General features: G+C 44.6%; 1 protein-coding gene across 14 annotated transcripts in view; it reads right to left on the reverse strand.

Moving 5' to 3' along the window:
* Nucleotides 1-17,720, reverse strand: part of TRPM3 (transient receptor potential cation channel subfamily M member 3) — a 787,839-nt gene that overhangs the window by 13,223 nt on the left and 756,896 nt on the right. For all 14 annotated transcript variants that reach the window (XM_065879762.1, XM_065879761.1, XM_065879759.1 and 11 more), the window contains 2 exons: nt 937-1,087; nt 620-819 (listed from right to left, as the gene is read on the reverse strand). In XM_065879762.1, coding sequence (XP_065735834.1) covers nt 620-819; nt 937-1,087 — 351 coding nt within the window. The remainder of the gene's footprint in view (nt 1-619; nt 820-936; nt 1,088-17,720) is intronic.

A 17,720-nucleotide genomic window follows, 5' to 3' on the forward strand; every position in this document is an offset into this window, starting at 1 on the left:
GGAACAATCCTATATAATGAAGAATTATTCCACCCCAATGTCAATCTAATCTCCTTCCAGAAACACTGGGCTAGAAGGTGGTTGGTGGAGGGTCTTTTTTTTTTGTCCTTGGAATCATGGAAAGCAGGACTGGTTTCCTCATGAAGCCATATAGGCATAACCCTTAAGGCTTGGGAAATGTTTAAGACCTAAAAACATGATAGATCCAAAAATGACCATGGAAAATCAAACTTAGTCACCTACAACTCAACTCATGTCAGGATGCTTAAATTATATATACTGCAGCATTGGGAGCATATTAACATGGTTGATATATCTTGTGGTGGGATGTCTGTAAAGTAAGAAGCTTAGAACCTATGAAGGTGCTAAAACAGCCCTGCTGGAGCCTGGTTTTCTCTCACTAAGAAAGGTGTGAGGCTAAGAGTGCTCGCTTTAAGCCTCTCCTGTCTCCCTTCCAGCACCATTTCTCATCATGCATACCCTCCCATCCCTCCCAAGTCTTTGGAGCTGTGGGCAGGAAGCAGGAGGACCCAGGTGCCCAGTGGTCCTGCACGACCACCTATAGACGTGGTGGGGATTTCTGCTCTGCAGTTGCGGGGGGTTGTCACTCAAAGCTTACTCAGGCCATAGTCCCTTTCATCTGGGTCACTCTCGTGTTTTCTCCATCGGCAACACAGGTGCTGGAATATCATGGTCATGTGGCTGAATATGATCAGAGGTGGGGGCAGAACAGGCCTTTCATGGAAAGTCATGATGAGCTGATACCTCTGAAACTTCCACACTTGGTTGGATATTGATTTTACCTCAAAAAATGTATTGCTGAAATAGAGACCAGAGAGAATCAAGTGAGGAAAACCCCTGCTTTCTGGAGCGTCATGCCCCGCTCCTGCCTCAGTCTCCCTACTTCATTCCAAGGGCTCTGAAGGACCCTCTTACTTAAAGACAGCGATGAGGAGGTTGACCAGCAGGATGTTTGCCACTAGGAGGTAGCAGGCCATGATGGCCGGCACGATCCAGGCTCCTGTCTTGCAGGGAGGCAGTTGGATTATTTTACCATCCTCTCGAGTCTCATTCTGTCCACAGGGAGCTGGAGGAAGCAGCACAGGTAAGATGTCAGAAATCGTGTGGCTCTGTGATAGAAACCACAGACTGAGTTGAAGGAGGGGTTTTTACATGAAGGAATAATACAGCCATCTCAAAACAAACAGAAAAAGGAATTCCAGAAAAGCCAAAACAAACAAACGAAAGCTTCATGAATATCTCTAGGGGCTGTCTCTGCAGAGGGGAGTTGGTTCTGCCAGTCTCCCAAGTTGTCATCTGACACGAAAGAGGTGGGTGGAGCCCCCTGCTGGCTTGCCGAGTCCCTGGGGCACTTGGTGTCCCCCCCCCAGGAAGCCTGGTGAAGGCCTTCCCAGGGCGTACAGAAGGGGCAGAGTCTCACTGCCCCATCAAGTTACTTTCAAAATGTGCTGTGGAGGCCAGAAGCCGACAGCTGTAAGAGCAGCAGCCTCGAGGGCCTATTGACTTGGAATTAACACGGGGCAGCTGTTAATTGCTTCAAGAAACAACCCAGGGACTCTGAGTTAACGATTTGCTGTCTCAGTGTGGAAGGAACGAAACACGGCAGCACCTCGGGAAGTATTTAGGGACTGTTGCTCAGTGCTCCTGATGGATGGCATTTCATGGGGAGGGGCAATGAGGGGAGATGGGCCAGGACCCTGGAGCCTGTAGCCACCTGCTTTTTTTCCTGCAGCATTTCCATTCCAAAAATGTGCTTCCAGGGCACAGGGAACAAAACCCAACTGCATTGAATAAATGGGCAAATAGAGAAAAATAAAACATCTGACTGCACAGGGACCATGTGGGGATCTTTAAAAACTGCCAATGCCCAGCTCCACCCCAGTCAATTGAAACAGAATCTTTGAGGGTGGCCCCGGCATCAACATTTCTTTCAAAATTTCCCAGGTAATTCTCAGGTGCCACTAACATGAGTCTACTGAACTAGAATTAGTCTAGAAACATTATGTGATTTTTGACATGCTCTGAAGTCCAAAATACATCTCAATTTATGAGGGTTTTAGTAATATCAGGACACCAAGACTCTGTTTTTATAGCCAGAAAAAGATGGCCAAAGTGCTTCCTTTGGACCAGCCTGTAAGATGATCAGGTGTTGATGGACTCAGATGTTCTCAAGGAGCCGGCATCTTTTTTGTTGTTGGCAGCTGTGGCACTATGCACCCAAGACAGCCCTGTGAGAGGTTCTGATCATTTCCTCCTTTGGAAGGAAAACCCAACGATAGAGCCCGCATTGGCTCCAGGATGAAGTCCAAGCTCTGAGGGCAGCTAACCTGGTGCCATCTCTTGCTACTTCCCACCTCTCCCTCTGAGCACAAACTGGACCAAGTTTCTTGCAGTTCCTAGAACTGTCATGCCCTCTCTTACTTCCTGAATTTTTTTTTTTTTTTTTTGCGGTACACGGGCCTCTTACTGCTGTGGCCTCTCCCGTTGTGGAGCACAGGCTCCAGACATGCAGGCTCAGCGGCCATGGCTCACGGGCCCAGCCACTCCGCGGCATGTGGGATCCTCCTGAACCCGTGTCCCCTGCATCGGCAGGCAGACTCTCAACCACTGCGCCACCAGGGAAGCCCTACTTCCTGATTTTGAGCCATGCTTCCTCTTTCGCTTCCCAAAGGCCCCCTGACACCTTGCTCCCCCCACTCCCATGCTTCACCTGGATGAATCCTATTCACTTTTCAGTGCTTACTTAGCTTTCAGCTAAATTTCTGCTCCTTTCCAGCTGGGACTGGGATAGGTATTGACAAAGATCCTCTGCTTGACCAAACTCCACTCAGGCAGGCTCTTCTGAGCTCTTTTGTGGCCTCAACTTGTGGACTTCCATGCTTGTCTCTGCATGAATCCTGCTAAGTACGTTTAGCCAGAATCCCCATCCTCAATTTCTAATCACCATCGATATCTAATCAGTTTCCTCATTCTCCACTATCCTCCATCTGAAGTCTGATCACACTGGTCTGTCTTCAGTAAGAATCCATTACGTCAGGTAAGCCAGAACCCCCCTTACTCCTGATGTTTCCTCTTAGTGAACTTCTATCCACTGACCCACACCCAGCTCATGGCTATAAATTTCCTTTTTTTTAATTTCTTCACTCAGAGTCGAGCCCAATCTCTCTCTCCTATTACAGAACACCACTGCAGTAGTCCCCCTTGAACAAAGTCTTCCTTACCATTTTTACCAAATGTCATGAATAATTTTTTCTTTAACAAATAATCTTTTCTTTAGTAATTTTGTCTTCCATGTAATCCCAGAACTCCCTTTGCTTGCCCCTTTGGGGGGTTTCTCAGCACCGTATCACTGCTGCCAACTTACTGGGCTCTGTGTCCTACATAAGATTTCCAGTGGTAACATGTCTCTTCATGGTTTCCAATTACCTGGCTCAGTGCATACACATAGCACATCTACACATATCCACACATGAGAACTGTTGAGTGAATAAAGATCATTAAACACAGTTTGGTTGTTGAGCACTAACATTCCCCACAGCTCTGCAAGCCTACTCATGATGGACAGTTCTAGCTCTAAGCAGTTGCTGGCTCCTTCCTTAGGTTCTTCCCAGAAATCCTGCCCTTGGTCTGGCAAGAAGGCTTCTCAGGCTCAACCAGATACCTGGGTCTCTGACACCCACTTGGCTGCAGGCCTCATGGAATGGCTTACTTTGCTTTTCTCTCCTCATGAAGCTTGCCCAGCCACCCTACCCCCTTCCTCCTGACTTGACCTCCCTTGGGGTTGTCACTCCTGCGCTGCCCTTTTCTTTGGTTCCTGCTCAGATCTCTATGGGGAAGCCGACAAAGAGCAGGAGAAAGAACTGCTTGGGGTAGGGTACAAAGTGCACACAGTTCTTACAGGTGTGATCCCTGGTTTCCATTTAATAATGTCATTCTGAGATTTCTCTTTACATTCTGGGAGAACGTAAAATAAATTTGTGAGGGGCAGAGCTCATCCAGCTTTTGACGCTGTATTTAGTGAAGATGCAGACACTTCCTCCACTAGAGAAGAAACCTTCTTCCAGCCTAGAGAAAAACCCAGGGAGAATAGTAGGTGCTCGCTAGTTTCAAGTGGCCCATGCGCATTTCCATGGGTCTTCAGATAGTGTCATTAACATGTCTCTAGATCTCTGCTTTATTCCCCTACTAGTTGGAAAATTGGACCAACTCATTACCTTTATACAAGATTTGATTTGATTTGATGTCATCATGATTGGCTCTGGGAACTCTCTGCCAATTCTTTGGGTATTAATTTATTCCACCTTCCCCCACCTTTTTTTCATCCTGCTTTTATAGAAGTAGTATTACTTTAGTGGTTAGGAACATGCATTATAATCCGGCAGACCTGGGTTCAAATCCCAATTCCACCATTTTCAAATGATGCGGCATTAGCTTACTCCATGAATTTCAGCCTCCTCATCTGTAAAATGGGGTAGTATTAGTATATATGGGGGGAGATTGTCAAGATCATTAAATGAGAATGCATGGAAAGCACTTGGCTCAGTATCTAGCATACAGCACTTAATTAACATTAGTTGGTGTCATGACTGGTATTGTTATTTTGTAATTAATAGACTTGAAGCGTCTCAAGGTTAGGGACTATGTCTTATTCCTCTTTACTTTACAATCACTAAGCATAGCACTTATTCTACAAACATTCATTGAGTGGTTATAATACGCTGGGTACAGGAGATGCTGGGGATTAAAGAGACAGTCCCTGTTGCTAAGGAACTCACAGTTTAGTAGGGGCACAGAAAGGGAATAGAACATTGCATTTAACGGGTGACGTGAGCTCTGCTGGGGGCTCTGAAGAAGCACAGCAGAACTGCTGCAGTCCTTCTAGCCTCGGTCACACTGAGCAGGCTGGTACTCAGGATGAGCCTTGAGGACTACCATCTAGACTCTACAGCAACACGTGCAGTATAAGTGAATTAGATGACCCTTGTGATAATGAAAATAAAAACGAATCAGTAAGAAACAGCCTTCATTTGGTAATATCAGCAAAGAGGCAGTGAACATTATAGGCAGCAGTTAGTGCAAAACATTGCTTTGTAATGGCTCTTAGTCGTGTCCTTGCTCAGAGCATTTATCTGCACTAGAAAGTGCTATGACTCAAACTTACAGATGTCTACCCCTGATGGAGATGAACTGGGGGCCTTAAAGCCCTGACAAGCAGATTTTGGGATAAGTTATCTGTTATAACTTATATAAGTTATAGTACCAACCAGTATCTGGGGGTTCATATTCCCAGGGAAATACTCCAGGGCACACAAACCCAAGATGGCCCACAGGTGGATGTTTAGGAATGTGTGGGCTGGTGGCTGCCGTTGCGCCTCCTCCTTCCCTGCTTTGGAACCTAACACGAGTGGTTTTTCTCCCAACCCTCTTGCAAGAAGTAAATGCACAGTCACCACCACCCTCATACCAAGTGACATGTTGTCACCTCCCTCAGTGCAGAGTGCCTCTGGTGGATGTTTGGTGGTTCCACCTGCCTAGTATATACATTTCCCCTTCCTCTGCTAAGAGCATCCTGGTTTCCCTTTGTGGAGCTATTCCTCCCTACTCTCAGTCCATGAAGTTTGGGTGAAATGAGCTGCATGCAGTTCCATATTGAGGAAATTAATCAGTGTATTTTATCTCCTGATTGCAGTGATTAGTTCAGGGATGGACATGTGATCCTAGCCTGACCAATCAGAGCCAATGAGCATAAACCTTGGGACTTTTGCTAGAACTTGTATTAAAGAGAAGCTCTTTTTACAATGCGATATAAGTCTACCAAGCAAAGAGAGCCTGCCCAGGAGTGACTCCATCACAGAGAAGAGAAACAGATTCCTGATCCAGCCATGCCTAAAACCAGAATTCTTCAGTTATATGAACCATAAAATTCCTTTTTTCCTTAAGTCAATTTGAATTGACTTAAGGAAAAAATCAAGGTTGAATCACAGTTTCAGGGTTTCAGGAGCCAGAGGCTCTGTTGCTGTTTTTCTTCCCCAAACATAGAAGAACTTAAGGGGTCTACCACTGCTCAATACAGTCACCCTTGCCTCCCTGTCCCCTGTCCACAGTCATTAAGGATGTTGATATTTTGTTTATACCGCTCCTGGGAGGCAACATCTGGAGCCTTGGAGTAGCATGAAGAGATTGGAAGAGGCAACTGGCAATGTGAAATCTGAACTGACATCAAGGTTGAATCACAGTTTCAGGGTTTCAGGAGCCAGAGGCTCTGTTGCTGTTTTTCTTCCCCAAACATAGAAGAACTTAAGGGGTCTACCACTGCTCAAAGCTCAATTGTCCTCTGACTCAGAAACTAATGATACAGATTATCAAGTCAGTAGGGTAAACACACTTGGGAAACTGGCCAAAGTTTCCAGCTACTCCCAAAGTGAAGAAAACCTTGCTCTAGAAGCTGATCATAGATAGATGAGGCCAAAGAAGCCCCGGTGTGTGTGGGGGTGCGGGTACAGAGTGTAAAGGCTACATCTATGCAATTATGGCCAAATGAGAAGGGATCAAACATTTGTTAATGCAGATTCTCTACAGTTTATCTACGTGGGTCACAATGACACATCACAAGGCAGAAAGTTGGAAGTGCATTAACGAGTAGAAGTGAAATGGATGACTGGGCTCTAGAACAATGATAGGTTGTGCAGTTATAATCCAGCCAGGTTATGCAGATCAGAGTAAGAAAGTCCTCCCTTTTCTGTACATGTTCTGGAGAGCAGCCTTCCAATGGCTGAAATTTTTTTTATCATAAATTTTTTTAATAACTAAAATAAGGGTCAACAGAATCCCTCACTAGAACGTAAGCTTCATGTGGAAAAGCATTTTTGTGTGTTTTGTTCACTAAAGAAACAACAGCTATAACACTGCCGGGAACATAGCAGATGCTCAATAAATATTTGCCAAATGAATGCAGGCAGGAATATCACATACTGTACATTTGACCTGCAATGTCAGGCATTTCTGTAAAGGTTATATTCGATCAATTTCACTGGGTCAGTGTTTGTTTTCCTATTTACTTCAAGATCTTAAGTGCCACCATGACCTGCTAATATGAGATGGTTCCTGTAAGAGCAAAAATCTGAAAGAGGGGAAAAAATAGATTCTTGATTATTTGTTTTTGCAATTAACTTGCAAAGGAACATGCCTGGCTTCGGTAAAGGCTATAGAAAATCTCCCTTCTGAATGCTGTTGCATAAATCTCCATGGCACACCAGACACAACACCCCATCTTAAACTCACAGCAGACATTTGGTAATCAATCATTACACTCTTCTGTCAGGTTGTACCTTAGAATCCTTTTTACGACAAAACTCCCCAAAGCACGACTAATCAACTGAAGTTGATGCAAGAGATGGAAACTTTCTCTTAGTTCTTTCAAAAATGAGAACATGAGGTCTTGGTGAAAGATAATTTCTATACCTCTTTTCAGGATCCTCCTTATGCCCGCATGGCCTGGCCTTTGCCCAACCTATACTACCTTGAAGTTGCCCAGGAACGAAAATGGGTCAAATTAGACATCCTGCTTTTCTTAGACCCTGACACTTTTTTTTTTTTTTTTTTTTTTTTTTTTTTTTGCGGTACGCGGGCCTCTCACTGTTGTGGCCTCTCCCGTTGCGGAGCACAGGCTCCGGACGCGGAGGCTCAGCGGCCATGGCTCACGGGCCCAGCCGCTCCGCGGCACGTGGGATCCTCCCGGACCGGGGCACGAACCCGTGTCCCCTGCATCGGCAGGCGGACTCTCAACCACTGCGCCACCAGGGAAGCCCGACCCTGACACTTTTGATGAAGGGCCACCTACATAAGTCCTGGGCTCCTGGACACTGCCCACTGCCCATTTTAAAAGTTACCTTTTAAAATGGATACTTCTGGGACTTCCCTGGTGGTGCAGTGGTTAAGAATCCTCCTGCCAGGGCTTCCCTGGTGGCGCAGTGGTTGGGAGTCCGCCTGCTGATGCGGGGGACGCGGGTTTGTGCCCCACTCTGGGAAGATCCCACATGCCGTGGAGTGGCTGGGCCCGTGAGCCGTGGCCGCTGGGCCTGTGCGTCCTGAGCCTGTGCTCCGTAGCGGGAGGGGCCACAGCAGTGAGAGGCCCGCGTACCGGGGAAAAAAAAAAAAAAAAAAAAGGCTCGAGAAGAATCCTCCTGCCAATGCAGGGGGCATGGATTCAATCCCTGGTCCGGGAAGACTCTACCTGCTGTGGGGCAACTAAGCCCATGCACCACAACCACTGAGCCTGCAGTCTAGAGCCCACAAGACACAACAATTGAGCCCGTGGGCCACAACTACTGAAGCCCGTGTGCCTAGAGCCCACGCACCGCAATGAAGAGTAGCCCCTGCTTGCTGCAACTAGAGAAAGCCCACGTGCAGCAACAGAGACCCAACACAGCCAAAAAAACAAAACTAAATTAAAATGTATACTTCTAGTGGAACTGCTAATCCTAGTTTGTTATCCACTAAAGTGAAGGACAATAGAGATTTGGAATAAACAACTGTGGAAAGCATAGCGTGTGGCAGTCTCCGTGCTGTGTACTTCACACCAGCCATTGCACTTAAGCTTCCTTGCAACTCCATAACAAATGTATTATCCTTGCTTCATAGTTGTAGAAACATGCACTGAGGGGTGCAATGCCTTATCTAAGATCACACAACTAATAAGGGAATATGCCCGAACCATTCATTCATCCATCCAAAAAATAATGAGTTTCTGCTACGTGCCAGTGGGAATTGGCTCTGGAGATGCACTTATGAATGAAGCAGAAATGGGTCCTCCTCCCCTCTGACCCCAAAGCCTGTACGTATGCCTCTCTATCTCATACAGCCTTTCCAATGTAATATTGCTACTACCTATCACAAGCTTCAGTGTAAGGCCCTGTGCTATGAGCCTTACCTATATCACCTTATTTTAATCTTTATAATACTTTGACATGGTGGATTTTATTGCCCCATTTAAAGGTGAAGAAGTGAGGCTCAGAAAATTTTAGTATCTCTGTCAGTTATTTCAGAGACGGTAAGAACAGAATCAGGATGTCCACGCAAACCTGTTCAACTGTAAAGTATCTTTTCTCTCTGTGCCCCTCTGAAGGAAGAGCCAACATGGGGTTGAGAGGAATCTCAACTATGAACAAATGTAAAGACAGATTGATAGACATCTGCATTTTTCTTGTTTCCATCAACACGAATAAAGTCTGAGCTGTTCAGATCATGTACAAATGTATAGAACACTAAAATTCGAAGTGTGGAGAAAGAAATTTGATTCATATAATAGGTACCAGCTGTAGGCACCCACATCCCAAAGATTAAGACACTTGCCCTTTTGATTTTATCCTACAAGGCACGGGGAAAAGAAACATTTGTTTACTTAATACACATACCATACTGTTTCCAAAAAGCATGAGAGATTAAAAATGAAACACTAATATGTGATATAATGAGCATCATCTTTAAAAATATGAAGAAGGATATTTCCAGAAGATCATCTCTTCCTCACCTGGCTGAAGAAACGTCTCAATAGCTTATTCCAAATCACAGGCAATGGAATAAAGTGCTTAGTTAAACATATGACTACATTTATCCTATTTTTTTTAAACAAAGGATTTTCAACTAAAAATCCATCCTGAAAAGTTAAGGAGACAAAGAGGATTTCCCCACCTCATTTTGAAAATCCATACAGTTTGCCATGGAGGATTTAGAATGCCATTACACAGCTCCTATGGCTTACTCCAAGGAACCAGATAGCTCTGCCTTTTTGGCCTTTTTCCTGACACACTGCTTTCCCTGGCAAGAGAACTGGAGATGCCTCCTTTTGTATGGCTATATCTATTTAGAAGCTCCTGATCTAAGAGTCCTGGATAACAGTACATCCAGGCAGAAGTCTTCTTTATGTAAGTAAGGGGGTCTTTCTGTTTCTTTTAATAGTCAATGTCCTCTAGAAATGGAGGTCAGGAAGAACAGAGGTAATTGAATACCAGGTAAGCTCCAACTTTGTAGAGTCAAAAGCACCACCCACCACCTCTTTTACTTCTTTTGTGGTTCATTTCTTTTCCCTTCCCCTGCCCTAAGTGTTGGGCAAGATGCAAGTTGGTAGTGACATGGTACAAAGGCAACCATGAGAAAGGAGTAAGAGGTCTCAGTTCCTCCATCTGTGAATGGAGGGGCTTGGACTATTGATATCCCCTACAGTGCACTGCCCACACAACTCAGGAAGTCCAAGATGATTGTGGGATACAGGAACAGCTCACTAAGTAGCACTGAATTGGATAGTGAGAAAGTGATGACCTTTTCAAGCCTCTTTCCATCTTCCTGACTCCATCAGAGAGAATGCGTCAGTTTGAGGATAATATTTCTTTAACACTTCCTTCACATCTGCTAAACTTCCTTTTTAGTAGAGACTGGGCAGGCTGAAGGCTCAAGCATCTGGACAGAATTTCCTAACAATGCGGTGTTTTCATTCTGTTTATTTTATGCTCATTTTCTATTACATCAAATCACTCTGATTTTTCAACTTACGGCCATGATGTAAATTTTTTTCTTTTTCTTTTTTTTTTTTTTTGCGGTACACAGGCCTCTCACTGTTGTGGCCTCTCCTGTTGCGGAGCAGAGGCTCCAGACGCGCAGTCTCAGTGGCCATGGCTCACGGGCCCAGCCGCTCCGTGGCATGTGGAATCTTCCCAGACCGGGGCACGAACCCGTGTCCCCTGCATCAGCAGGTGGACTCAACCACTGCGCCACCAGGGAAGCCCAATGATGTAAATTTTTTAAAATAGATTAATTTAGGTTTTAAAATTGAGCCAACTGAACTAAAAACATTAAAGAGTGGACAGATGTTACAAAACAGTGAATGGTTTATGTGACTAACTAAAGGTTGGGAAATGCTAGATGATCTCTAAGCCCCATCTAGTCCAGACATTTTATTACTCTATGAATCTAAGAAGAGGAGCAGAAGACCAGAATAAGCCCCAGGCTGGATTATCTATCCCAGGAGCTAACTGTAGGGCACCTATAAAAGCTGTATTCTTTTTATTCCTGTCAGAAAAGCAAACAAATACCTAGCCCCCACTGCACAACAGAGAACCCAGCCACCACCAAGGGGGAAAAAACTCACCAATGACAGAGCCTCTAACTCTTCACAGGGTTAGGGTTACACATGCTCAGCTTTCAGCTATTTAGGAAACACAATTAAATTAATAAGCTTTGTTTTTTAATCTAGTGAATCAGAAAGCAGGATGTACAACTACTGAAGCCTGCATGCCTAGAGCCCGTGCTCTGCAATGAGAGAAGCCACCACAAGGAGAAGCCTGGCATCGCAACAAAGAGAAGCCCCTGCTCACCGCAACTAGAGAAAGCCTGCACGCGGTAACAAACACCCAATGCAGCCGCTCCCCACCCCAAAAAAAGAAATACATATATATATATATATATATATATATATATATATATATATATATATATATATATATATATATGAAGCAGGATGTTATAAGCCTAGATATGTTGTGTGTGAATTGTGGGCGGGGGAGGGGGGAAGGGGAGAACATCCAATTCCCTCTGTTATCTTGGTTCTGTGTTTTAGTTATTCTTAACTTCTAGCTTTACCTAGAGACAAACATGTCATTTATTTGCTGTTATTTGAGAAGGATTCAAAGTTCCAACCTTGGTAGTTCATTATTTGGGATCAGGAGTTAGTATCAGTAAGATCCTATACAAATTTTGCCGGCGAAGGATGTGTATCTATACTAGCCTGTTGTACGTGTCAGTGAATTTGTTGCCATGATGCAGCAGATTGATTGCATTTAATAGCTCCAATTTCTCTCTCTGTATCCAACCTCCTTTGCCATGTGAGTTGAGAGTTTCATTTCTTTCAGTAAACAGATAGGATCTATTTCCTTGCCCCTTGGTTCTGAGTTTAGCCATGTGAGTTTCTCTGGCAATGGGGATGTTAGCAAGTGTGACCCATATAGAAGCCTGGAAAAAACCTTGAGTGTTTTTGTTTCCACTCTTCCACTTCAGCCATCACCACGAGGAACATGCTTGAGCTAGTCTTCTGGAGGATGAAACACGGGAGCCTCTGCTCCCAGTCATTTCTGTTGTGGGAGCTAAGGTTGTTTTGGATCAGCTGACAGCCAGCTGACTCCCTGGCATGTGCCCAAGCCCAGCCAAGACAGCAGAACCATCCAGGCAACCCACAGGCTCCTGAGCTCAATAAATGCTTACAGCGTTAAGCCACTGCCTTCTGGGGTGTGTGTCAAAGATACCTGATATACATGCTCCACTTCCCTTGACCTGCTCACAGCTAGAAGAGGTAGCCCTAGGTCACACAGGTTAACAAACCCTTTCCTAATTTCTTCATCTTCCCCCCTCAATTCAGATCAAATCCCATCATTACCCAAGGAGCGAGGAGCAAATCCATTGAATGACCAATGGCGAATCAGACTTGGTTTTTAGAAATTAAACTGAGATGCAGAGACTTTAATTAGGTGATGGCAGGTACTTAATTGAAGATCATATAGAATCAGACCAAGTTAGGTCACTTAAAAGTAAAGCCAGGGACTTCCTTGGTGGCGCAGTGCTTAGGAGTCCGCCTGCCAATGCAGGGGACATGGGTTCAATCCCTGGTCTAGGAAGATCCCACATGCCACGGAGCACCTAAGCCCATGCGCCACAACTGCTGAGCCTGCGCTCTAGAGCCCGCAAACCACAACTACTGAGCCCATGTGCCACAACTACTGAAGCTCGCACGTCCTAGAGCCCATGCGCTGAAACTACTGAGCCCACATGCTGCAACTACTAAAGCCCGCTTGCTCTAGGGCCTGCGTGCCACAACTACTGAGCCCGCATGCTGCAACTACTGAAGCCTGCACGCCTGGAGTTTGTGCTCCACAACGAGAGAAGCCACCGCAAGGAGAAGCCCATGCACCACAACGAAGAGTAGCCCCCACTTGCTGCAACTAGAGAAAGCCTGCAGGCAGCAACAAAGATCCAACACTGCCAAGAAAAAAAAAAAAAAGGAAAGCAAGCCATCTGAGAGAGGAAAGGGGAAGGAAGGGAAGGAAAGCAGACAGAGAGCTAGAGAGCAAGAGAGAATGAGAGAGATGATTGATTGATTGAGCCTGGAAAGAAGTAGAAAGAAGAGCAGACGAGTGGTCATGTCTTCAGATTCTGGCTTCCCAAAACAACTTCCAGCTTCATTTCCAGTCAGTTTATGTCATGCTTTGTTTCCTGTCTTTGAATGTTTTTGAGGTTTCCTCTTAGACACTTACAGTCAATCTTTATTTAATCTAGTTTGAGTGGGTTTTGTTTTCTTGCAAGCAACGTTTCTCTAGTTGAGGGCACAGCCATTAACACCTTAGAGAGAATCAGCTTCTCAGGTTGGTAGTTTCATCAGAGCAGGCCAAGATCCAGCAGGCTGGGAACTTATGGCAATTAGGGAGGGGGCCGGGGGAAAGGGGCCCAGGGAAGGGTCGGAAAGGTGGGAATAAAAAGCATTTAACTTACAATTTTACAGAGGGCTCATCTCATTCCTTTTGATATTTGCCTAAGCAAAATAGGATTAGATAAGCTTTTTTCTGCTTCAAACCAAAAACAAAAACATTCAGAGAAGAAGTGAAATAAATGATTTACTCTCCCAGATTTTGTGCTATGTCCACTTCCACTGTAACTCTTGACTGTGACGCTCTTGTACCAACTACTCATGTTGGAAGAATACACTCTCCAGAGCTACAAGGGCAGAAACAGGTGTCCCTTCCATCCCAGGTGCAGGGAGTGTGATTCCCTTCTCATTGCCTTAACCGGGAAAGGCTTCCCCTGTGGGTCCATTCTACCTGAGCCACCACGCCTCACGTTAAGGAACACGCTTCTTGTTTTTGTTTAAAAAGGGACTGCATAATTTTTCAGAAACCCATATATCTGTCCTGCTGGCTGTATGAAGAGGGAGGAGCCAGGGCCTTCTGTGAGAGGGAGTGTCTCATGAAAAGAAACTAGCAAGCTGACCTCAGGGCTCTTTGCACTGAGAAGGATCAGTCTAGCGAGCCAGGCTATGCATATCTCTGTGCGGATGTACATCAGGGAAACTAGGCTGGACCAGCTCCATGGAAATGATCCACAGCTCCTGCCAGCTCCCATCGGATTGCACCCCCGGGATTACAGGACATAAAGGGAAACAATCAATGTGGCCCCTAATATTCAGGAATGTGCTTGTAAGCAAACACAAGCTCCTGCTGACATTATTTACAAATCCCCTGGTAAGTGACAGATAATGCAGGAAATCCATGTGTACTCAGAACTCACGCTCCTGGCTCAGCCTCCTGGCACACAGCCCTCTTGGGGTCTCTCCTCCCCTTACTGCCCCCTCCAGAACCCAGGCTCTGTTCTCCCTACCCTCTCTCTTTTTACTTTAAGGCCCCTCTGCCCACTTGTCTCTGTTTACTGCTAACACTTCAACTCCTGCTCTTCAAACAGCAAAGAATCCGGACCATAGTCAGTTTGTGTTCTACTTAAACCTCAACTGCTATGGGCGGGCTCAGATTCCAGGGCCCATCACTTGCTGTCATGCTGTGAATAGGAGTCCAGCCGTATGCAGAATATAAACATTACTATTATTATAACAAACGATTGGGTGACAGTACACCCTCGTACAGTGGACTGCCAACCTTTTTCTTTCCCAGAGCAACGCTAGTACACGTCAGTGAAAATAAAATAAACACTTCTACCTTGAAAGATTTATCTGTTAAAAATAAGAAAATCAGATGCCAATTAAGTGGAGAAGCAGGGTGGGAGGAATAGAAAGGAGCAAGATGGGAAAGGCACTTCGCTGCTAATTGTGGTTTGAATATTTTAAATAATCTCCTTGTTGTACATTTCCTGTTTGGGGATCTATCCATAAGTGACCCATCTTATTAAATCACTCTTTGAAGTCACTAGACACAAGCTACTAATCTTGGTGAGCTCAGTTTGAGTCCTAGACCTGACATTTGCCATCTATGCACATCATAGAGTACGTCAATTAAAATGTCTAAGCCGGATAAAATAACAGTAATGTTAACAGAATATAGTAGTAATAGAAATAATATTAATAATGATGATGATACATGCCCAGACTCCCTCATCATTCATTCAACAAGTATTTATGGACCCCCTATGATGTGCCAGACACTGTTCTAAGTGTTTGGGATACACCAGTGAATGATGCATCAAAGATTCCCGGTCTTCTTCAGCCTGCATTGGGAGAGGTAGGTGGACAGAAAATAAACAGCAGCATCAAAAATAAGTAAACTAAGTGGTGTGTTAGAAGGTGATAAGTGCTGTAGAAAAAAAGAAAAGTAAGGCAGGCCAAAAAGGATCAGGCAGGCGTGTGGGTGCCTGGGAACAGGCTCCCGTCTTGGATGAGGGAGTTAACCAAGCAGCAATCTGGGGAAAGGGTGTTTGAAGCTGCTGGCAGGGCTAAAGCAAAGGCCCTGGGGCAGAAGTGCTCCTGTTGTGTTCTGTGTCTGCCCTAATGCAGAGGAGAGCAGAGAAGAGAAAAGAGTGCTGAGGGGTGGAGGGAAGTCGAACTTCATGTGGGGCCTATGGAAGGACCTCCCAGGATCCAGTCAGATAATAAGGCATTGCTATTTACTGTAATCCTTATTGGCTTTATTAAAGAAGCTGAGTAATTCCCCTTCATCCATTCCGGCTCCTGTTGGACGGTTTTTTGATTTACTCAGTAAGCCCTCTCTTCGTTATTTCTGTTTTTCCCAATAGACTCCCGATGCCCTTAAATGAAATAGGGACCAACCCTCTGTCCCCAGGTGGTGAACTGAAGGCAGCTGAATCCTGGCCCTCCACAATCTGCAATGAACGGTAGCTCTCAGACTCCCTCTGCGTTCACCTACCATGAAGGGATGGAAAGCTAATGCGAACAGGTGCCTGGGCTCACCCTTTCTCTCAATCCTACCCACGTCAACAGCTATCCTCCCTTTATCGGTCAAACAAGCAGCCTGCTGAGGGAAAGCTGATTTCTAATCTAATTTGAGCAAAATCAACTTTTATAAATAGGAGAAGTCCTCACAGTATGACGCTTGGGAGAGGGAACAAGGTTCTCACTAATGACTTCAGAGCACAATCCAGCTTTTCTCATTGCTGCTAAACTCCTCAGTGGTTGCTGCTTAGTGCAAACTATTTGCTGTACCTGGTGTGTCAAAGAACAATAAGCTTGGGGACAGGCAAAGCCCCTTTGTTCCTTAAGTATCCTAACCTTTCCCCGAGGCAGGAAACCTAACCAAAGGCTGTAGTCAGCAGTTAGTCTGAAAAACTTCTAGGCAGTTTTATTCAACAGTGTGCCTACCCACCACAAAGTATATGCAGAGAAAGGGTGGATTTAAATTCTCATTTCTTTTCTTTGTGAAGATACGAAGGTTGTTACTTCTTTTTAAAGTGAAATAGATGGTTTATATAAAATCTGTATTTTTCTCCTGTACCTGGACAAAACTCACACATACAAAGATGTTGCTTTTTTCCACAAATGATCAACTGAGTTGACCGTGTTGATTCATGTATTTGAAAATTGGATGGCTTCACTTTGTCACTGCACAAAGTACAAACTAGTGACATGTGAGAGCCGACACACACACACACACACACACACATTTTTTAAAAGTCTTTCCCAATTTTAATAAGCTTATGCCTCACACAGCTCTACTCTAAGCAATGCTGTGCAGTGGCATTTCCTTTGGCCAAGTTGGTCTCAATAGACCTGTGGGAAACTCTGAAAACTAAACCAAAAAGCAGTATAAAATTGGCTAGTTTCTGGGTCCTACACAGAAAGGAAACAAGTTGGGCTTTTTCCACTGTATCCCTTGCCTAATTGTGAAACAAAGGCTGTTCTCTGGGCTCTGGTGGACCAGCTTGTGGGTTGCAAACTTGGGGAGTTTGTAAGTGAATGTTCTGTCTTTCTTTTTCCGTATCTTATACAACTATTTAGTAAAAAGAGGATGGTTAACATGCAGGCTCTGGGCTGCATGCTCAATGTTGACAGCAGGAGAGAGAGTGGAGAGAAAAGGAAGAAAAGCTAAAAGAAAGTTATGGGGTAAAATCCAGCTTGATTGCTAAGTTAGCTAACAAGATGTAAAGGAACAGTCTCCTACATGCATTTAATGTATGACCTGGCTACAATCAAGTCCCAGTGCAAGATGCAATTCTACTTAAGATGACGTAAAACCAATGTCCGGTGGATTGAGTGTGATCATTGTTCCTTGGGGCCACAACAGGACATGTGGACTTGGACAGACATAAGGCAGATGGCCAGGTTTTTCACTACAACTTTGCAAAGAACAGGGTTGATATGGATCTGATGAAACAAGTTTCAAACTCAAGTACAACAAGCATTTATAATTATACAGCAAACAACTGTGGTTACAAACACCCTAGAGATGGGTGTATCAGATTCTATGCTAGATGCCTTCATATATATTAGCTCATTTGTCATGATAACAAACACATTTTTTAAAAGATTATTAAGATTATGGAGGCTGATCATAAGACAAAGTGGTGGAAACCCTGCAAGAAACACATTAGAATTTCCCGCCCATTCATTTATTTTTTAGAAATTTCATTTGACAATCAATTAATAAAACACTTGCTATATTTTAGGCATTATTCTGCATGCTTTATAACTTTCAGCTCAC

The sequence above is a fragment of the Phocoena phocoena genome, chromosome 6, assembly GCF_963924675.1.
Source record: "Phocoena phocoena chromosome 6, mPhoPho1.1, whole genome shotgun sequence".
In the NCBI taxonomy this organism is placed as follows: domain Eukaryota; kingdom Metazoa; phylum Chordata; class Mammalia; order Artiodactyla; family Phocoenidae; genus Phocoena; species Phocoena phocoena.